Source organism: Ciona robusta, chromosome 12 (genome assembly GCF_009617815.1).
Source record: "Ciona robusta chromosome 12, ASM961781v2".
NCBI lineage: Eukaryota > Metazoa > Chordata > Ascidiacea > Phlebobranchia > Cionidae > Ciona > Ciona robusta.
The window spans coordinates 4373472-4392991 of NC_143246.1; the positions used below are offsets into that span (position 1 = coordinate 4373472).

Here is a 19520-nt window from a genome sequence, read left to right on the forward strand (position 1 = left end):
GCCACACATTTATAATTTCCGACACACGAAGACATTCACAAATTGTCTGTCTTCAGATCGCACCTTTTCGGAGAAATTGTCTCCTCGTTATGATATGTGCAATTTTCGAATGAAATGCTATTTAACAACCCTTCTTATGCATATAGACAGTAGGTTAGATTCCTATCTATATATATCCAAGTTTTTAACCTTTTACTTACTAGTCAAGAAAATACAGCCTCAATAAACGTAAAATAAAACCAACTTTCTGCATTATATACAAAAAAGATGTATTGATAGATTCGGCAGTGAAAATGTACAGCAAAAACGTTCAAAATCCCTGTTATTATACTGACTAAGTCAGTTAGTAAAATGGCATCAAATTGAAAACCATTAATGGTATTTCACAGTTACTACAAAACATGATTGCAAATAGTAATAATGCTGAATGTGGTTTATCTCAGTTTTTAAAACTCAGTTTTACAGCAAAAGGGTCACTTTGTTAAGAACAGAATAAAAAAACAAGCAGTACAATTGAACACATGACTTTACATAACAAAATGCAGTAACTACATTGGTTTGGCTTGTTCAATTGCTGCCCTACAAGCATCAACATTAACAGGTACTTCTTAATTGCATTAAATTCAATATATGAAATTTCAGTTATTAAACATCAATTTTTCCACACAACTTTGTTTTTACTACTGTGCAAAGAAGCCATGCCAGTAGCTACTAGATCAAGGGCTTTAGGAAACACTTTGTGTTCAACAAGTTTTATTTTCTCCTGTAAACTAGTGATGTCATCTTTTGGCTCAACTCTCACAGTTCCTTGCTCAATAATAGCTCCTTCATCCATTTCTTCCTGTTTAAATAAATAGAAAATATTATAATACATTCTACAACAATTAAATCAAATTAAAATCAAAGTTTAAAAGTAAATAATCACCCACAAAGTAACATACATGGTAACTCGTAAGCTGACATGTGGTGTATGAAACACAACGTCCCTGTTTTATAACGACTGTTGTTTTCCAACACACAAGGATAAAGTAAGTTACATTCATTCATTTAACTTAAAATATAATCCAACAACATTTAATCTAAACCCAATCCTTAGTCTCCTAACTTAGCCACAAATCCCCACAATTTTCCTATTTTGGCAGCATACAACTTTTGGCTTCGAATTTCGGGTCACTATATTACATTTTAATTTCAGTGGTAAAAAAGGGTAAAATAAACAAAAAGTTTAATTTTTTTACAGACATAATGATTTTAATAAAATAACCCATTTAAAAAATAATCACCCACAAAGTAACATACTTAGTAACTCATAAGCTGGCATGAGGTATATGAAACAAAACACCCGTTTTTTATTACTCTTGTTTTCCGTCCACGCGAAAATAAAGAAGTTACAAAAACTATTTTAAAATATTATAAAAAACAGACAAGAATAGGTGAGTAACATAATTGTAAGTTAAGAAATGTTAAAAACTGAAATACCACAACAAAGTGAACGGAGCAACCAGATATTCTAACACCAGCATCTAAAGCTTGTTTATGTGCATCTATTCCCTTAAATAGAGGGAGCAAGCTTGGATGAATGTTCAAAATTTGTCCTCTCCATTTTTTAACCATCCAGCCTTTAAAAAGAAATATAAATTAAGTTAGTATGTCGATTCTCTTGCTACCAAGCAAATTTAGTTTGGGAAGACAGGACACCTTTAGCACATAATGTCCAAATATCCTGATCGGGTTTTAAAAATTAACAACGGTCTATCATGAGGATAGGGTTTTATAATTCTTTGAATATTCTCTGTTTACAACCAAATGGGACGAGAAAATAGAATGAAAATGTAGTCCATTCTCCACGCCCTACTACATAAGGTGTCAATTTCATTAAACTGTTCCATCTGCTATACAGCAAGACTTAATTGAGGTGTATAAAATTAAATTTTTTAATACTAGAGGGGCGAATTTTTACAAGTTAATACGTATTGAAAAGTATTAACCCAACTAAAAACAACAAAAGATAGCTTTCGCCCATTTAAACTTTTATACAAAACCAAGGGCAAGAAAATATATATATATTAATAATTTGATAAATAAAAATTTAGAAATAACCTGATAAAAGTCGCATAAATCCAGCTAAACATATGATTTCTATGTTGTTTATTGTCAAAGCAGCATCAACTTGCCGGTCAAACAATTCTCGAGTTTTAAACTCTTTATGGTCGATAACCTAAAAGTAAAAAAAAAATATGAAATACATTCATTTTCTTCACTACTGGCTGGGTAACTTATATTTGCTTAGATAGATATAGCACATGTGTGGTTACTTTATACACCTTATGTAAAATTATGTTAGCCAGTGCTGTAGGTGTAGGACAGTCGGTTATCATACGTGCCTCTAACCCAGAGGTAATGGGTTCAAGGCTCTTCGCTGCTACCATTCTGGGCGTATGTGTTCTTGTGCTAGACACTTAACAGCAACTGCTCTAACCCAGTGGTCACTAATGGATTGTCCAAATTATCAGCCATGCATAAAAAAATGAAAAAATAATCACCCACAAAGTAACATACTTGGTAACTTGTAAGCTGGCACAAGTGTATCAAACATAACACCCATGTTATACCAACTGTCAACTTCCGGCCATGCGAGGATAAAGTTACATTCATTCATAGTTCACATAAATATACAGACGCTAAAAATACCTTTGTAGGAATCCCTGCAGATTGTGCTTTGAGCAATCCTGGAGCGTTAGGTTTATTTGAAATAACAAGTTTCACTTGGTACAAGCATTCATTGTGTGTACTGTGGTCTATTAGGGCTTGCATATTGCTTCCTGGTAAAATGGGAGTTGGGGTAAAAAAGCTAATATGTAGCAGCTAATGTGTTATAATAAAACGTATATGCTTGGTACTTTTGGTAGTTGTTTATACAAAATGCAGTAAAAACGCAATATTCGGTATCTTTAACACTTGGAAACTCCACACTTGTGACTAGTCTTATCCCATTTTTCCTGTAATTAGAGGATAAATAAAAAATCATTTTATTGGTCAAGATCATTAAAGCAGGCAAATCAAAACATAGCGCTTGTTAGAAAAATATGGTTTCTATTCTATGTGGCTGAGGTCCCGCAGCGTAGCACGCCATGGGCCCTAGGATTTAGGCCACAATTGGCGCATTACTCCAACACCCAGGGTGCTACTGCATGGACCTTCCCAGTTTAAGGAACCTGTCGCTTCCCCGGAGGTAGGCAACAAGGGCTTTAATGGTGATAGATGGGAGATCTTCCCTTGACAGCTCGGTCAAGTTTAGATGCTCCCGTATATGGTTTACACTTTCTTAAAAAATTAGGCATAACTGACAGTTCTTCAACCAAGTAATTTAATATTTACTTTACACATGTGATAACTCGTAGGGTGTATAAAACGGAATATTCGTGCTATAATAGCAAGCCTTTCCTTTCAGGCGGGGGTGAAGCAAGTTCCATTCATTTATTATGTTATTGTATACTTATAAAGCTAATGGCCATTCAGATTCTCTCACCTGTCCCAGAGATTAAAATGGCAACTGAAGTTTTACTTCCATTTTTTCCATGATCACCAGAAGCAATTCCATTGGTCAGTTTAGGAGTCTGTAAATACAACCAATTAATATGATATCTTTAATTTGAGCAGTTAAGATGAACTATAAAAATGTAGTTACAAGAAAAACAAAAGAAAAACAGAACATTATAACACCAAACAATCTTTATGAGTATTTCTAGAACAAAAGTATAGTAGGGTGGGGGAAGATGGGACAAAAAAAAAAAAATGAAAAGATTGACATAAAGAAACAAAGAATAATAAAACAGTTGTTAAACAAACAAAACTTTTAAAATAGTATACAAATAAAAGCATTTTTCTTAAAATTATTTCAAATAAAATACCTTGTGACTGTAGCTTTTATAAAGCATCTCAGTAAGATGATTGACAGCTACAGATTCTGTGTTTTCTTTCTTTAAAACAACCTTCCCCACTTTGTAAGACTTGAGGTTAATAGAAGAAAGAGCATCGTTGCATTTCATTATGACATCATCGGCAGTAGATTGTGATGTCACAATGCAAAGACCAAGACCACAGTTAAAAGTTTTTAACATTTCATCTGTAAAGAGCAAACAAAATAGCTTAAAAAGTGACAATGGAATTTTCCGCTATTGGTAATAGGGTAAAAACAAATTTATTTAAAAAAACTTGGTAAAATTGTTAAAAATATAATATTAAAAAAAATATATATATACATATAGTTCTTATTTCAAAATAATTTAACTTTTACAAAACGCTGCAAATCAGCATTTTTCAATAGTTTCTCTACTAAAACTACAAATATGTTTTACAATGACCTCAAAAAAGTACTAATATAAAATATTTACCCAAAAATATATTAAAACTTACCTGTATGAAGATTTCCAACCGAAGCGATCCAACCAAACACTGACTGCAGAGGCCAAGAACGTGCATCCAATATGGCTGCCATGTTGCTAGGCAACACTCGTTTTAAATTACCCACAATTCCACCCCCTGTGATGTGCGCCACAGCTCGAATCTGATTGGTTGATCTAAGCACTGGAAGAAGTAGCTTGCTGTAGATGGCAGTCGGTGTCAAAAGTGATTCGCCTGTTTTGGTAGATAATGGTAAGACTGAGACATACAATACTGTGGGGTAAGACGGGACACCTTTGGCACATAATATCCAAGTATCCTGATTGTGTTTTGTACAATTAACAACGGTTTACGGTTTACTACCAAATGGGACGAGAAAATAGAATCAAAAGGTGTCCCATCTTCCCAAATAAAAGACATTCGTGTAATATCGTCCAAAGCCATGGCATAGTGGTTTGCCATCTGCTTGTTAACTCATCTAGTGATTTGAACAACAGAAAATCTCACCTAGTGATTTGAACAACAGAAAATCTCACCTACCGATTTTAACAACAGAAAATCTCAACTAGCGATTTTAACAACAGAAAATCTCAACTATCGATTTTAACAACAGAAATTCTCACCTAGCGATTTTCCTTCCTCAAATGGAGCTGGGTCGTTCAATTCCAATCCACTTATCTCCACCACCCTTCTAACCAAGCTATACCCGTTGCTATGGATACCTGATGACATCACGCCAATGATGACATCACCAGGTATGACCTCATCAAGGCAAGGTAAAGGATGATCACGTCCTTTTTCGTACGCACCAACAACAAAACCAGCGAGATCATAACTACCAGTTGGATACACACCAGGCATTTCAGCAGTTTCCCCACCTGATATATTAAAAAAAAACAGATTTAGAAAAAAAAAATTTTAAAGAGTCCGGCCCACGGTTCTCATGGTTGCGCAGTTTTTTGCATAAGAATAAAGTTTTATGTCTACTGATGCTAAATTCACAGCCAGTTTGTGAAAATTCGCTTTAATTTAAAAGTTATGAACGTTTAAAAAATCAAATTTTAAAATTGTAAAAAACGTCACTCGCGGGCACTGTGACGTCACAATGCAATATTTCGTTTATGGGGAAAACCCGGCCTATCAGCGGTTTATCGTTTATTGGTGCAGTTTTGATAGATAAGCAAATCAAAACGTTTTTTAAGGTATTAACAATACCTATGGCTTCAGCAACTTATTGGAAGCTATTTCCTAGGGATCAGCGTATAACCAAACAAAATAGCCTACCAAGCTTAGTGGAGAATTAGTTTTCGTGACTTTCTAGGGTTCAGATTTTAAATTCTTTTTGTTTCTTCCCTATATGGCATAGACTATATTTATATCTGTATTTAAAGTTACCATATAGGAGTTTACCATAAGCCGAGTAATCATGCCTGATAGGTGCTGTGTTTAAAATAGCAAGACAAGAATGACTGTAAAGCGATAAGTGTATATAATATAGATATGTGTGTGTTTTCATTTTCAAAAGGAAGAGTGGGGCTTAGAAAAAAGCAAGCAACATTACATTGGTATGCTGGTCATCTCATATTTGTAGTGCACATTTTACTTCAGATCGCTTTACTATGATATGTTCTAATCAGGATATGCAAGGAAACTTGTTCAGATCAAGTAAGCAGCATGTATTTGGAGAGCACAGAAGAACAGATCCACCATCTGGTACAAGTATTCTTTATTCAAAACAATGAAAATAATCCAATACTTAAATATGTATTTCTTGTAATGTTGAATGTACTTAATTTAAAACAACATAACTCTTGCATGAATCACATTTTGTATGAAACAAGACCATTCAAAACTGAATGATGAAAAGTTCTTTGTCACTATAATGTTGAACTGTCCCTATAATGTTGAACCTTTCTGTTTTCCTTTTTCAGTCATTCCCGTACCTATCGAACAAAGTTCTGATCAGCTGTGTGGCGATACTATCTAAACAAAATAAATGCCATAAACATGTGATTGACCAACTTTTTGGTATGAAGGCCAACAATAAATACTAGACTAGAGTAAATTGATTTCACTAAATTTGTATTCCATGCTCCGGTCTCAGTCAAGAATATCATATGTCCAACACATATCTGTTTACACAAATTTCAACAAATTCAGGAAAAAAGACTGTGCAACACTTTAACCAACAGACTTATTAAATGTCACATTTTTTTAATAAATGCTATTCTTGGTCAACCCACCAAATTGTGTTGTTGATTTGCTCAGCTTCACTTATTTTCCATGGTCTTGGCCTGTCTACTTCCCCAACACTTGCGGGAAGTACAGGTTCAAACTGGAAAGGCTCAATACCTATTGCTAGTGGACTAGGATCTTCGCTTATGTCACTTCATCAGATGAAATACTTCTATCTGACTATACATCACACACTGACACTTTTACATTATTGTTAACTGACAAATTTAAATAGCGTAATACTGTAATACACTTACAAACAATTTTAAAAAATATTAGTTTTAAACTAAAATCAGGCCACGGCATTACCTACGCATATTTCTTAATTTAAAAGTAACAGAAAATGCTATGTCGACGGTACACTCTGTTTTGCTGCAAACAGCAAAGCCTAAATCAGCTGATCGATTAAAAAAGATCGTGACGTAATTTACGTCATAGTGCCCGCGAGTGACGCAACAATAGGCGAATTTTTTGGCACTTTTTAAAACGTTTTTTTGGCCAAACTAAATATTTTTTTCACAAAAAAATACCACAGGTAGTATTTATTAAGTGCAAATTTTGATTTAAAACCAACTTGTATGAGCGTGGTCCAGACTCTTTAAGGATTTTTTCGGATTTTGAAAAAATTTTGGTATTAAAAAAATGATCTTAATCCGAAAATTAGAATAGGAATGCGTAGTTGTTTTTGTAATATATAAAAATATTGTTGTTACTTTAAACCTTACATAAGTATAGTGTAATTCCTTTAAATATATTTAAATGAATGAGAGTAACTTATTTATCCTCACGCAACAGGGCAAAAACAAGTGGTATAAATAACACAACCGTTTTGTTTTATACAGCTCATTCGTTTACAAATTATTACATGTGTAACTTTGTGAGTGATTTACTTTAATAGCAAATTTTAAAAAAAAAATATATATATATATACTTTAAATTTAAACTGACCAATTAGAGCGCAGCCTGCCATCTTACATCCCCTTGCTATTCCTGATATAACCTCACTTGCGACATCGAGTGTTAGCGAGCCGCACGCATAGTAATCAAGGAAAAACAATGACTCAGCGTTATGAGTCAGCACGTCGTTAGCGCACATAGCAACAAGGTCAACTCCAATTTCGCAACATTTTTTCATCTTTTGAGCAAGCTAAAAAAATGATTTTATTTTAAGTTTTTGCGGAGATCTGAAATACCGATTTATTTCTGTGCTGCTGGAAATACCAATTTTTTGAAATTTTAGCAAATTTAACAGGTTAGGTCTGAAACAATGAAGAAATATTCTTTATTCTTTATCTCACTATTATTTCATTACTCAAATTAATTGTAATTACTAAACCACACACATTTAAGGTAAAACAAAACAAGCATAAAATCAAAAATTCACAAGTCACAACTAGTGTTTAAAATTTTTGATTCTTAAAAAAATTATTATTGACAAATGTTTTCCAGTAAAATCGGGAAAAATTCCACTCATAATTACCAATATTTTCGTTCCCACTCCATCAGTACCAGAGACCAGCATTGGATTTTTGTAACCAGCTTTTTCAAGGTCAAAACTTCCACCGAAACCACCAAGCTCGGGATTTGAACCTGGTCTTGCTGTGTTTCTAACATCAGAAGATATTTGCTTGACCAGGGAATCCCCTTTTTTGATACTAACTCCACAGTTGTCATAGGTTAAACTTGGATTTCTGAAAAAAGGTACTTTGTTGGTGTATGTTTTCATGGGCAAGCCACTTAACGGCAATTGCTCCAACCCAGTGGTCACTAATGGGTTGTCCAAGTTATCAACCACACATAAAAAAAATTGCAAAAAAAACAAAAAGTAATTACCCACAAAGTAACATACATGGTAACTCGTAAGCTGACATTAGGTTTATGAAACAGAACACCAGTGTTATAAAAACTGGCCTTTTCCAACCACGCAAAGATAAAGCAAGTTTCGTTTATACTTTATGCACATAAAATACAGATTTTCTCGTCAGTTTCAATAAAAACATGACAGTCCACAGGTATCTTTAATTAAGCAAACTACTAAAACTCTGCCCATATGGCTGTGGTTTTAGTTTTTTAACTGAAAAATTTGAAGCAAAAATAGTACCATACAAAGGTACTTCAAATTAGGCTAAAATATTAAGAAATTAGATTAAAAAAAAAATTTAAATTTTAAAAATAAAAGATGGCACATTCAGTTCTTAAAAATTTTTTTAAACTTATATTAAACAACTTTACATAAAATGTCTCACAGCACACTAAAGAAAAATACTTCTCATTTTATTGGCCCTGTCAGAAACAATAAACCCTTAAGTTCTATATACCAACCTTTCTAAGAAATTTATTCCATTTTTGGCTATGTCTCTTCTATAAAAAGCTCCTTCAAAAACAATTTTTCCTGCAGCATCTAATGCTTTTTCATTACTTTTTTCCAAGGATTTAGTTGTAGCTACAACGGTCAATACTCTACCACCAGATGTAACTTTTTGACTAGCAGCACTGTCATATGATGTCCCAGCTTCAAAAATTACAGCATCACTGCTGGTAATGTTTTCCAATCCTGTGTTTAATGCATTGATTACAATAGGATTGCTGTAATGTGGCATACAGAGCCTAAAATAGGCATGTACGCTTAACCCAGTGGTCCCTTATAGAAATTGCTCCAACCCAGTGGTCTCTTATGAATTGTTTTGAATTTTCATACATGTACAATAAAAAAATGAAGAAAAAATTCTCCAAAAATACATAAAGATATGTTCGTGGCAAGCAAGCACTAGGTGTATAAAACAGAATACCCATGTTATAAGACTGTAATTGCCATGTGGAAATGATTGTTGCCAAAACAACAACAAAGAGAGTAAAAAGGAAACTATATCTACCCCACTAGCAAACCGAACAGCCATTCCATTGGTAAAGAGCAGTGTTCAACCTCTTTAGCTTGCGAACCGGTAAAACTTAGAAACAAGTTTTGCGTATCGATGGACGTACAATAAAGTCCAAAGTAGACCATGAACTCTATGTTACGTCACAGTTTTATTTACTGGCGAAGTTCTAAATCAGTTTAAAATTTGATGTTTTATTTCTTTAACTAATGGACAAGACTTCAACATCTTGCATTTTGCAATTGAGATATTAAATTGTAATATATTTGGCGGACCCCCAGGAAAGTTGGCGTGGACCGGCATCGGTCCGCGACTTCGCGACCAGTGGCTGAGAACCACTGGTATAGAGCATAGCCAAGAATATTAAGAAACTTTTCCATTTGATTCTCCATACCTGTAATAATTTTCCCTTTTTCACAAACTCCTGGGTAACCTCTACTACAAATAACCACAGCAACTGAACACGAGTTTTCTCTCCACTGGAGGTCAATAGAGTTCAGATGACCTTTGACACATGACATCATAATGGAAAATAAATCAGTTTCTAGAAGGGGAAGAATGACCTGAAAAAATATAGAAATACAATTAAAACAAGAATTATTTTAGAATTTTTTTTTACAAATTTCAGAGCTTCATGAATGTATCTTATTTATCCTCGCAATTTAGCGAAACACAGTTGCTAAAAACCTGGTTTTGTTTCATACCTCTCATGCCCGCTTACAAGTTACCACATATGAGTAATTTTATGGGTCATATTTTTTTTACTAAACTGTTTAGAAGAGATGCTGTGTATTTTATCTTTTTCGAAGATGCTGTGTATTTTATCCGAAACACTCAGTTTTTCGCTAAAAATATGGTCGTCTTCTCACGATTTGTATAGAAAAGTATTAATATATAATAACTTTATTTGTCTCTTCAATTGCGGCAGCGAAGATTTAAAAATATTATAAATGAAAAGACAGGATATAGGGACAAAACAACAGTTGTTGAAACAGGCTTACAGCTAAAAACATACATACTTACACTGAGTTAGAAGAAAATAAGCGTGGATTCTACAGTACTACACACATCACGAAGAAGTTTACATGGTCAGTTCAAACTCATAGCAAATTAAACCTAATTTTTACCTGGCACTCAGGGTCACCAAATCTACAGTTAAATTCCAAAACTTTGACCCCATCCTTTGTAACCATCACCCCAGCATAAAGAATTCCTTTAAAAGTCCGACCTTCCAGGTTCAAACCCCGCACAGCTCTCTCCAGAACCTCACTTTTTATAAATTGAACCATTTCCTCAGACACCTGAAGGGAAAAATTTTTTTTTAGAATATCATCGAGCATGAAAAGTTAAAATAGTCCATATGTTTACCCTGAGTGTAGTTAATCTTACTATTTGTTTTACAAGTCTGTTTTAAAGCCTTTTTTTAACGGCTTAACTTTTCCGGCACCTCTTTCTTGAACCACTATCAAAAGTTGAAAAGGATGGACAGTATCTCAGCCTAAATTCATCTAATTTTCATGTTTAAATGCATAATGTGAAAAAATTCTACCTTAGGATTTTCAGAAAATATTTTTAAACTAAACATATTATATTTATACTTATAAACCATAAGCATCACACTTTTTAAAATGCAGGGAAGGCTGAGATAGTTAAACGGGCATCACCTTAAAACAAATTTGATGCCAATGTTTACAGATTGATAAAGTGCAGAAAACAAGTGTAGACCATTCTACCCTGCTACAGCGCTACCTCAGGTTTGCAATCCATACATATATATATAGTAGGGTGGGGAAAGATGGGACACCCATTAACTCAATTTTCTCATCTCATTTGGTAGTAAACACAGAATATGCAAAGAATTATAAAAATGTATCCTCACAAATCCCATAGACCGTTGTTAACTGTTTAAAACACGATCAGGATATTTTTATATTATGCGCTAAAGCTGTCCCGTCTTCCCCAACGTTACTATATATATAAAAAAGAGTTTAATCCTTTAAAATAGCAAGACCGACCTGTGGGCATGGACAGTAAGCCCCCATTCCCCCAGTATTTGCCCCAACATTCCCCTCCCCCACTCTCTTGTTATCCTGGACAGGAGGCATAACTTTAACATGGCAACCGTCACTGAAACATAAAATGGAGAACTCCTCCCCTTCAAGTAACTCCTCAACCACAACAGTAGAACCTGCAACTCCAAACTGACCATTCTAAAAAAAATTATAAAAATTTAAAAAAAAAAACGAAGTATAATATTTAATATATATATATAAAACATTTTTAAAACAGTATAAAGTAGGCTATATATATATATATATATTTATTTTAATTTACCAACTAACTTTTTTTAAATTAGTTTTTTTTAAACTACAATATACAGTTCTGTATTTAGAAAACAGTTTTTGTATGTGTGATAAACATCTTGGTATTTTATATATTTTTTACCAAATTCATTTAACAACTATTAGTTTAGGACAGGGCTCGCAAACTGGGGCCGTGATCCTGCAGAAAATTGACTTTTTGAACCTTGAAGAAAATTGAAAGGGGTCACTGAAAAAGTATATTAAGTTTAGCCTCACAAAAAAAAAAGTTTCCTGAACAAAAAGTTTGGAAAGCACTGGAATAAATCAATAAAGGGGCTTTAAACCAAGTGGTGACTGTCTAATTCTTCAGCCACACAAAACAGACAATCACCCACGAAGTTACATTCGTAGTAACTTGTAAATGGGTATAAGGTGCATGAAACTACATGCATAGTATAACGTTTGTTGCTACCTCACCATTTGAGAAAAAAAGCAGCATTCATTCAAAAAATGTTCTTACATTTAGCATATTTCTAACAGCTTCACATGCTTCCATTTTGTTTTTTGCTACGACAACTCCTTTTCCAGCGGCAAGACCACTTGCTTTGACCACTAGAGCGCGATAGGAAGCAGTATTGATGTGATGGCAGGCGGTTTCACAGTCCGTGAATATCTAATATAAAAACAATCACTTAATAAACTTAACTTAATTAAAATATAACTAAATTTCTATTATAAGTTTTTAACAACCAAACAACAACAATTTACTGTTTGCTAAAACAAAATGGTAAAACTTTGCAAAAAAAGAAAATAAGGTATAAAAAATACTAAAAAATAAGGGATCTCATGATCCAACCTATACATTCACCTAGGGATGCACATTACAGAATTTCGAATCCGTGAGATTCGAATCCTTTTGTATTCATATCTAGATACAGGATTCGGTATTCTGTTTAATGACGTCATCATACGTCTTCTCATAAACTATATTAACAATTTTTGCAACCTAATAATTTTAAAAAAAACAATTTTTGATCATTTTACAGCTCATGATCCAACAAGGCTAGTATAAAAGAGTCTATAAACTGACTTATGAGGGTAATATTACTTTTTCCTATAAATATAAAAAGATTCGAAATAAAGTATTCTAGGATATCCTAGAATACCTAATTATTCTGTAATGTGCATCCCTACATTCACCTACAGTCTGTGACCGTAAATGGCATAGCATCCTAAAGGCTGATGGTAAATGCCAGTGGCCTGTTCAGTTTATCTAAGTTATGTGCCAAGTAAAAAATGCAGCATAAGAAGTTTGAAACAGAAGGCTAAGATATAAATTTGCTGATAAGAATAAACTAGTGTCATTTAAGAACATTGAAAACATTCTATGGACAAAACATTCAATTTGCAATATATATACCTAGGGGTGGGAGAAAATGGGACACCTTTAGCACATAATAACCAAATTTCCTGATCGAGTTTTAAACAATTAACAACAGTCTATGGGAGTCGTGAGGATACAGTTTTATAATTCTTTGAATGTTCTTGTTTACTACTTAATGGGACGGGAAGAGAGTTAAAAGTTGTCCCATCTTCCCCAACCCTACTATATATGTATATATAAGCAATATAACACTACACATCGGTATTTTCATACATCACCTCATATCTAGCAGTTGGAATGCCATGACGAATCATAAATTCTTTCGCAAACGATTTATTCGACTCAATTTCCGCAGCTTTTGAAGATGGACCAAAACACAAGACACCTGTATGCATAAAGTTAATTTTAATACATAATTTTAAATTATGTAAAAAACTGGCACACCAACAAAAAACATATATATAAAAAACATAAAAAAAAGATCTTAAAATTTATATATATATAGTGAATCTTAACAAGAAAAAATTCTCATTGCAGAATTAAATGTATACAAAATAAACTAACACATCGTTATTTTTCAGAAGAATACTGAAAAAACTAAATGTTAAAGAAAAGTTTTGAAAACAATAACACTTGCCATGCTCTTGCATTACTTCAACAATTCCTTCAGATAGTGGGATCTCTGGCCCAACAACCACAAGATTAATTTGATTTTCCTGGCACCAAACAGCGAGAGCAGGAAAATTATTTACATCTGGGATATCGTTTCCAGAAATTAGACTGTCTTGCTCTGAAGGAAAGTTTGGAATTTTTTGTGGTAAAAAATTAAAAATAAAACGTTTTTTCAAGCTCGCATGTATAAAATCTTAGGTTATAATGACTGTCGATTCCCTACCATTCTAGGATAAATAAGTTACATTTATTCATGCAGCCCAACTTTAGTGAGGGTTAACCCTTATATTATAGGAAACAAATTGCAAAAAAGAATTAACTACAAAACTAAATACATGCTGATGTTGAAGTGTTTAGAACAGAACAGCCATGAGGTATTTAAAACAGAACAGCTTGTTATAGCCACTGACATGATTAAAAAATTACATCTATTTATTTAACACAACTTTTGGCTTGGTGGTAAACAATTAAAAAGGAAAAAAATTGCAAAAAATAATTACCCATAAACTAAATACATGTTGATCTTAAGCAGCCATGGGGTGCATGAAACAGAACAGCTGTGTTATAATGACTGGCATGATAAAAAAATACATCTATTTATTCAACCTACCTTTTTGTGTACCACCATTACCAGGGACAACGAACACAACATCAACTTTCTCTGATTGTTTAAGCTTCCATGATAAACAGTGTTCCCGAGCTCCAGACCCAACAACCAAAATTCTCGCCATTTTTAACTTTTTTTTGTAATAATTTTTAAGAAACCGTTTGATATTTTTAGATGTATGGCATTTTAAAGTGTGCCCCTAAATTTTCGTTAATATCTGAAACAAAATTCCCACAAGCATTTAGATTGTTTGAAACCGAAAAAATGTTATGAATGGAGAGCTGAACATTTAAATGTAAATGAAAAAAATAGGTTAATTGACAGACACAAAAAAATCCCCAAAAAATGCATTATTCTTCTACAGTGTAGGCATTTTGAATTAAAAATTGAATCACCATATTTGTTACAACTAAAACAATTTACGTACGTAAAAAGCACAATAAGAAGAGATTTTTAAAGCATGCTAATGCAATTTTAGGAAACAGACACAAAATTGATATTGACCAAATTATTATTACATTTTCCAATCAAAGATTAAAAAGAACAGTTAAGCCAAATACGCCATACACATCTAAAAAAGGTTTACCAGTACTTAATTCAAAGAAAAAAAAGCTGGTTTCTGAGAGAAAAAAACTAAAAAAATGATTTATTTATGCTTTTTATTTTTTTGCATTTTCGATTTAAGTTTTGCTCCGCTTTCTGCACCTTTTTTAGCAGCTCGAACAATTCCTTTGTATTGTCCAGCTGCCTTTTTTCTTTTTCTCTTATTAAGCACAGAAGAGTCAAGAGGAAGGTACGCGTATGGTTGAACACCACCCTTTTTCTTCATGTCTCCTCCGGACTTTTTGCTCTTAAACTTCTCACCAGTCGCCTCCACATCTCTGTGGATGCCCCGTCCTCCTGGTTTATAAGATCCTCGCTTCTCAGGAGGTTCATCATCATCTTCCTCTTCTTCCATTTTCTTTTGCGACTTCCGTTGCTTCCCAACTCCGATCCCCAGGAGGAGTTTATCAGTCTCAGCATCATCTTCATCATCATCACTTCCACTCTCCTCTCCTCCAATGAGGAGTCTACCATCCGGAGCACTCTTAAACTCCGCTTTCCTCTTCCTTCCTCCTGCAGTCTTCGGATTAGCTCCGAGGACTTTTTGAGAGACGGAAGAATCAAGAAGATCCATTGGCTCTTCCTGAGAGTCCTGGAGCCAGGCTTTTTGCTTCTTCTTTCCAGATTTCTTAGATTTTACATCATTCTCTTCTTCGTCAGAAGAATCCGCTAAAAGTTCATCAATTGTCTCTCTCTTCGGTTTCTTCTCATCAGCATCTTCCACTTTATCTTTCTTCGCGATTTTCTTCTCATGCTTCATCTTTTTTATCCTCTCCTCAGTTTTTCTGATGTGCTGAAGTTGTTTCCGATGCTGCTCCGGAGTCATCGCATAAATCGTGTCGAATCCGAACCTCTTCACCAACCTCTGCAGAATCTTTTTCACCCGGAAACGAAAATGTCGTCTCGTTTCCGGCTTCCAGTTAAGCAGGGAATCCAAAATATCTTTGGTGTACTGAGCAAAAGTAGATCTGTCCAGTACTGTAAACAAAACCATTATAAAACCAAGTGCAGCTTTACAAACTTCCCTTGTATTTGAACTCAACAGCAAGCAGATATTAGAGATGGTTGTGCTCATTAAATCAGATGACATGACGTCCTTAAACTCGTACACCAAACGAGAAAGAGCAAAAATAGTTGACCTCATGGCCAGTGGCGAGCCTGAAAACCCTGTGAACACAAGCTCAAAATAACTGTCCAACGCATTCTGTTTTACTTTTTCATCATCTAACCCATCAATACACAAGTTAGCTGCGTTAACAAGCAGCGAGAATGCAGCTGTTCGACTCCGTTTTGCATCCTGGGTACACAGAATCACCTCTGGAATAACAGCAGCCAAAAACTCTTTGCTTTCGCTCGCAGTTGCTGGGTTTAAAAACAACTGTTTCAAAACCTGTTGGATACAATTGATCCTTGGCCCTTTGGAGGAGGGTGCAGCAGTCGATAACCCATCTAGTAATCTGATTTTCAGTTCCGAGAGATTTGTCTTGACAAAATGGCGACAAGCTTCTTTCTCAGAGCCACAGATCTCTTCCAGAAGTCTGTATGCCTTCTTCTGCATGCTATGGTTGGGAGAAGCTAACATTGGTATGAGAGTGTCATAAACATCCTTGATCTGATCTTCCGTGATGTAGGTAACCATAGCAACCATGATATCAAGCAGAGCGAGTCTCGTGGCGTCATTATCATTCTCACTGTCGAAAACTCGCTGTTTAGCCTTTGAAAAGTAAGTACAGATAAGTTTAGAATCTGTCACTGTCAAAAATAGCTTGATCGTTTCCAAAGCAGCTAGCCGCTCTTGGGATTTCATTTTGTTTGCATCTACCAGTTGTTGTTTCATGTCCTGGCCCTCTATGAGTGGGTCAATAGTGGTGTAAATGTTGAATAGAATAGGGATGTAGTTCTTCGCAAATCTGCTCACAACTTCTGCTTCTTTTGGAGAATTCTTACAAGAAAGAATGACATTTCTAAGACCCTGCATGACTGTTAAAACCAAGTCTTTGTTCTCTGTTAGCGCTTTTCCTAAAATCCTTGCAATTTTCGGGAACCCATCCTTCAAATCAGTGGCCCCGCGACAAAACTGCGGCAAGAGGTCCCAACATTGTTGCAGAAGGGTTTCGTATGTTGTTGCCTCGGTGTCTCGCATCTCTTGACGCAACTCGGCACTTCTTAGCCGAAATTTAGCAGCAAGGGGTAGAAAGTAATCTACAAAATATAGAATCTCTCCGTGGGCCATATACTGCTTTAACAGCGGGAGTAACCAACTTCTTGGAAAGTCGTAATCTTTCTCACTGCCATCTATCATGAGTGGAGTAGCTTCAAGTATCAGTTTAGGCCCAAACACTGCCACTGCTGCTCCCATAGCTTCATCTAGTTCAGCCTTGTATTGAAACTGCGGGGCATTTCTTAAATCCACAATACTGACCAAGTGTGGCTTTACAGCTGAGTAATGGGATAACCTTGCGATGTTTTGAAAGACACTTTGGTAGATTTTGAACACCAAATTCCACACGCCATGGTATTTATACTTAAGACCACCCTCAACAAGTTTCAACATTGAGAGAACAAACTTCTCTTGATCTTGTTCTAAACCAGTGCCAGTGGTGTCCATCAAAGCAGAAGAACAGGATTTTAAAACAGAATTAATGGTCCGGGCAGCGGACTCTGCTACTGCAGTGCTGGAAGATAGCAGCATTCGGAAACAGGCAGCACTCAATTTTGGTATGTGGGCTAGGGCTAATGATTTTGCTTTATTGGTAGTTTCATAGTTAAGAGCCAAGTTTCTAATTGCTTTCTCCATGACAGTGAGCCAGGCTGGGCAGATCTGGGAGTCTGAGGTGTTAGGGTGATAATCATAAAGAGCGGTTATGATTTGAGCGTTCAGATCGGGGGTCAGTGTAGTGTGTTCTGATTGGTTAATGAACATACTGTGAAAGGCTTGTAGGCATACTGATTTTACAACGGGGTCACTCAAAGTCATTAAGCGCAGAATGGTCTCGCACGAACGCTTCAGTGCTGACTGGGGAAAGCAATGTTGGATTCGACCCAGTAAAGCTAGGATGTGGCACACTGTAGGGTCTGATGTTATCCCACCAAGTTTTTCTAACTGTGAGCAGCAAAATTGGGCAGTTGTAATGCATGCAGGGTGGGTCTGGTGAGACTCTACTACAAATGTACTAGCACACAAGATTGTGCAGACAGCATTTTGAGCAGACTTACGTATTTTTGGTTTAGAATGCATCACATATGACAGTATAGATTGGTATGTATTCAAAGTGGACGAATCATCCCATACCTGTCGGTCCTGTTGCCTTAAAATGGTGGCAAGGCATGATAAGACAGAGCGTAGCAATGCAGTTGGTGCAGTTCCGTCAGATTGAACAGCGTTTTGCCTCAAGATGTCTGAAAGAAGTTTTGAAACTTCTCCAAACTTTGCTTTCAGAACTGGGACAGGGACATTCTTACACGTCATTGATAAAAGATAGGCAACAGCAGCAGCAGATTCTACTTCTTCTACTGATGACAGAGCGGTGACCAAGGCAGCAAAATAAGCGGTGTCTGACTCCAAGCCACCCTGTCCTCTTATGATCTCTGTAATAGCAGCAAGAACAGCGCAAACCTCTTTATGTTCTGCAGAGTTATTCAGCCAGTGGCGTTGAATTTTCCGAAATGTAACGTTCGTACAGTCGGACAGACCGCTCAAAAATGTACGAAAAGTTGGCGCTCCTTCGCTGGAACCATCATCCATAAAAACACTATTATCAGACCTTGCATCGCCGCCCAATTCGTCGTGGATTTTCAAAGCTTCCATTGTTAGACCTTTGCTTGGTTTAGATGTTGGTTGCTGGTGGAAAAATCTAGACTTCGCTTTTTCCCTGTGTGTTCGCAATTGTGGGTTCGAAGAGCTGGAGTTTCCTTTTGCCCATTTCTTTAACTTGTCCTTGCTACCACTTTTCAGTTTACCAGGTTTACCCATTTTGTTATAGTATTATTAGGGTAATGACAAAACCTATAAATTTTGTATAGAAAATTTAGTAAGTAGGGGTATGGCTTTCTTTACAAATTAAATTATTGATAATTTATGAACTGTTTTTTCATATTGAGCACTAGCCTATAACGAATAATCGTCTGGTATATTACAGATTAGGCTGGTGGGAAGCGTTAGAGATAGCTAGTTAGGGGTTAGTGGTTATAAAGGTTAGCAGATAACGTAGAGGAATCTTCATTAGCACCGAGTATTGCGACACAGTCCATAAGTTTCCATACCACTCTACAGCTTTTATCTTGCCTGCAAACTTACTTCACTTGCACAATTTCTGCCACGAAAAATTTACGCGAAACACTAAAATGGGGGATTTTTTGGCACATGTTCGAACTTTAACCTTTATATGTTGTTTCTATGGTAGTATAAGTACGGGGAGTAATATAGATTGTCGTCG

General features: G+C 35.3%; 2 protein-coding genes and 2 long non-coding RNA genes across 4 annotated transcripts; 1 reads left to right on the top strand and 3 right to left on the bottom strand.

The window, feature by feature from the left end:
• Positions 1-255: 255 nt before the first annotated feature.
• LOC149726985 (trifunctional purine biosynthetic protein adenosine-3-like) lies at positions 256-14689 on the bottom strand. The gene is made up of 18 exons (XM_089889891.1): positions 14485-14689; positions 13840-13992; positions 13481-13587; positions 12339-12491; positions 11531-11725; positions 10643-10816; positions 9910-10078; positions 8962-9193; positions 8120-8330; positions 7588-7786; positions 5028-5282; positions 4417-4638; positions 3912-4126; positions 3530-3617; positions 2692-2822; positions 2101-2218; positions 1480-1619; positions 256-841 (listed from the first exon to the last, which is right to left on the bottom strand). The coding sequence occupies exons 1-18, from the start codon at positions 14603-14605 to the stop codon at positions 653-655; spliced, it is 3072 nt and encodes a 1023-aa protein (XP_089746017.1). The 5' UTR covers positions 14606-14689; the 3' UTR covers positions 256-652.
• LOC149726986 (uncharacterized) lies at positions 5311-6469 on the top strand. Its single transcript, XR_016386199.1, has 3 exons — positions 5311-5969; positions 6042-6117; positions 6336-6469. It is a non-coding gene; the product is annotated as an uncharacterized LOC149726986 (long non-coding RNA).
• On the bottom strand, positions 6114-7569 carry LOC149726987 (uncharacterized). Its single transcript, XR_016386200.1, has 2 exons — positions 6648-7569; positions 6114-6387 (listed from the first exon to the last, which is right to left on the bottom strand). It is a non-coding gene; the product is annotated as an uncharacterized LOC149726987 (long non-coding RNA).
• Positions 14690-14697: 8 nt separating the features above from the next.
• On the bottom strand, positions 14698-19385 carry LOC149726988 (RRP12-like protein). Its single transcript, XM_089889890.1, has one exon. It carries the CDS (start codon positions 19055-19057, stop codon positions 15128-15130), a length of 3930 nt encoding a protein of 1309 aa, XP_089746016.1. The 5' UTR covers positions 19058-19385; the 3' UTR covers positions 14698-15127.
• Between the last annotated feature and the right edge of the window lie 135 nt (positions 19386-19520).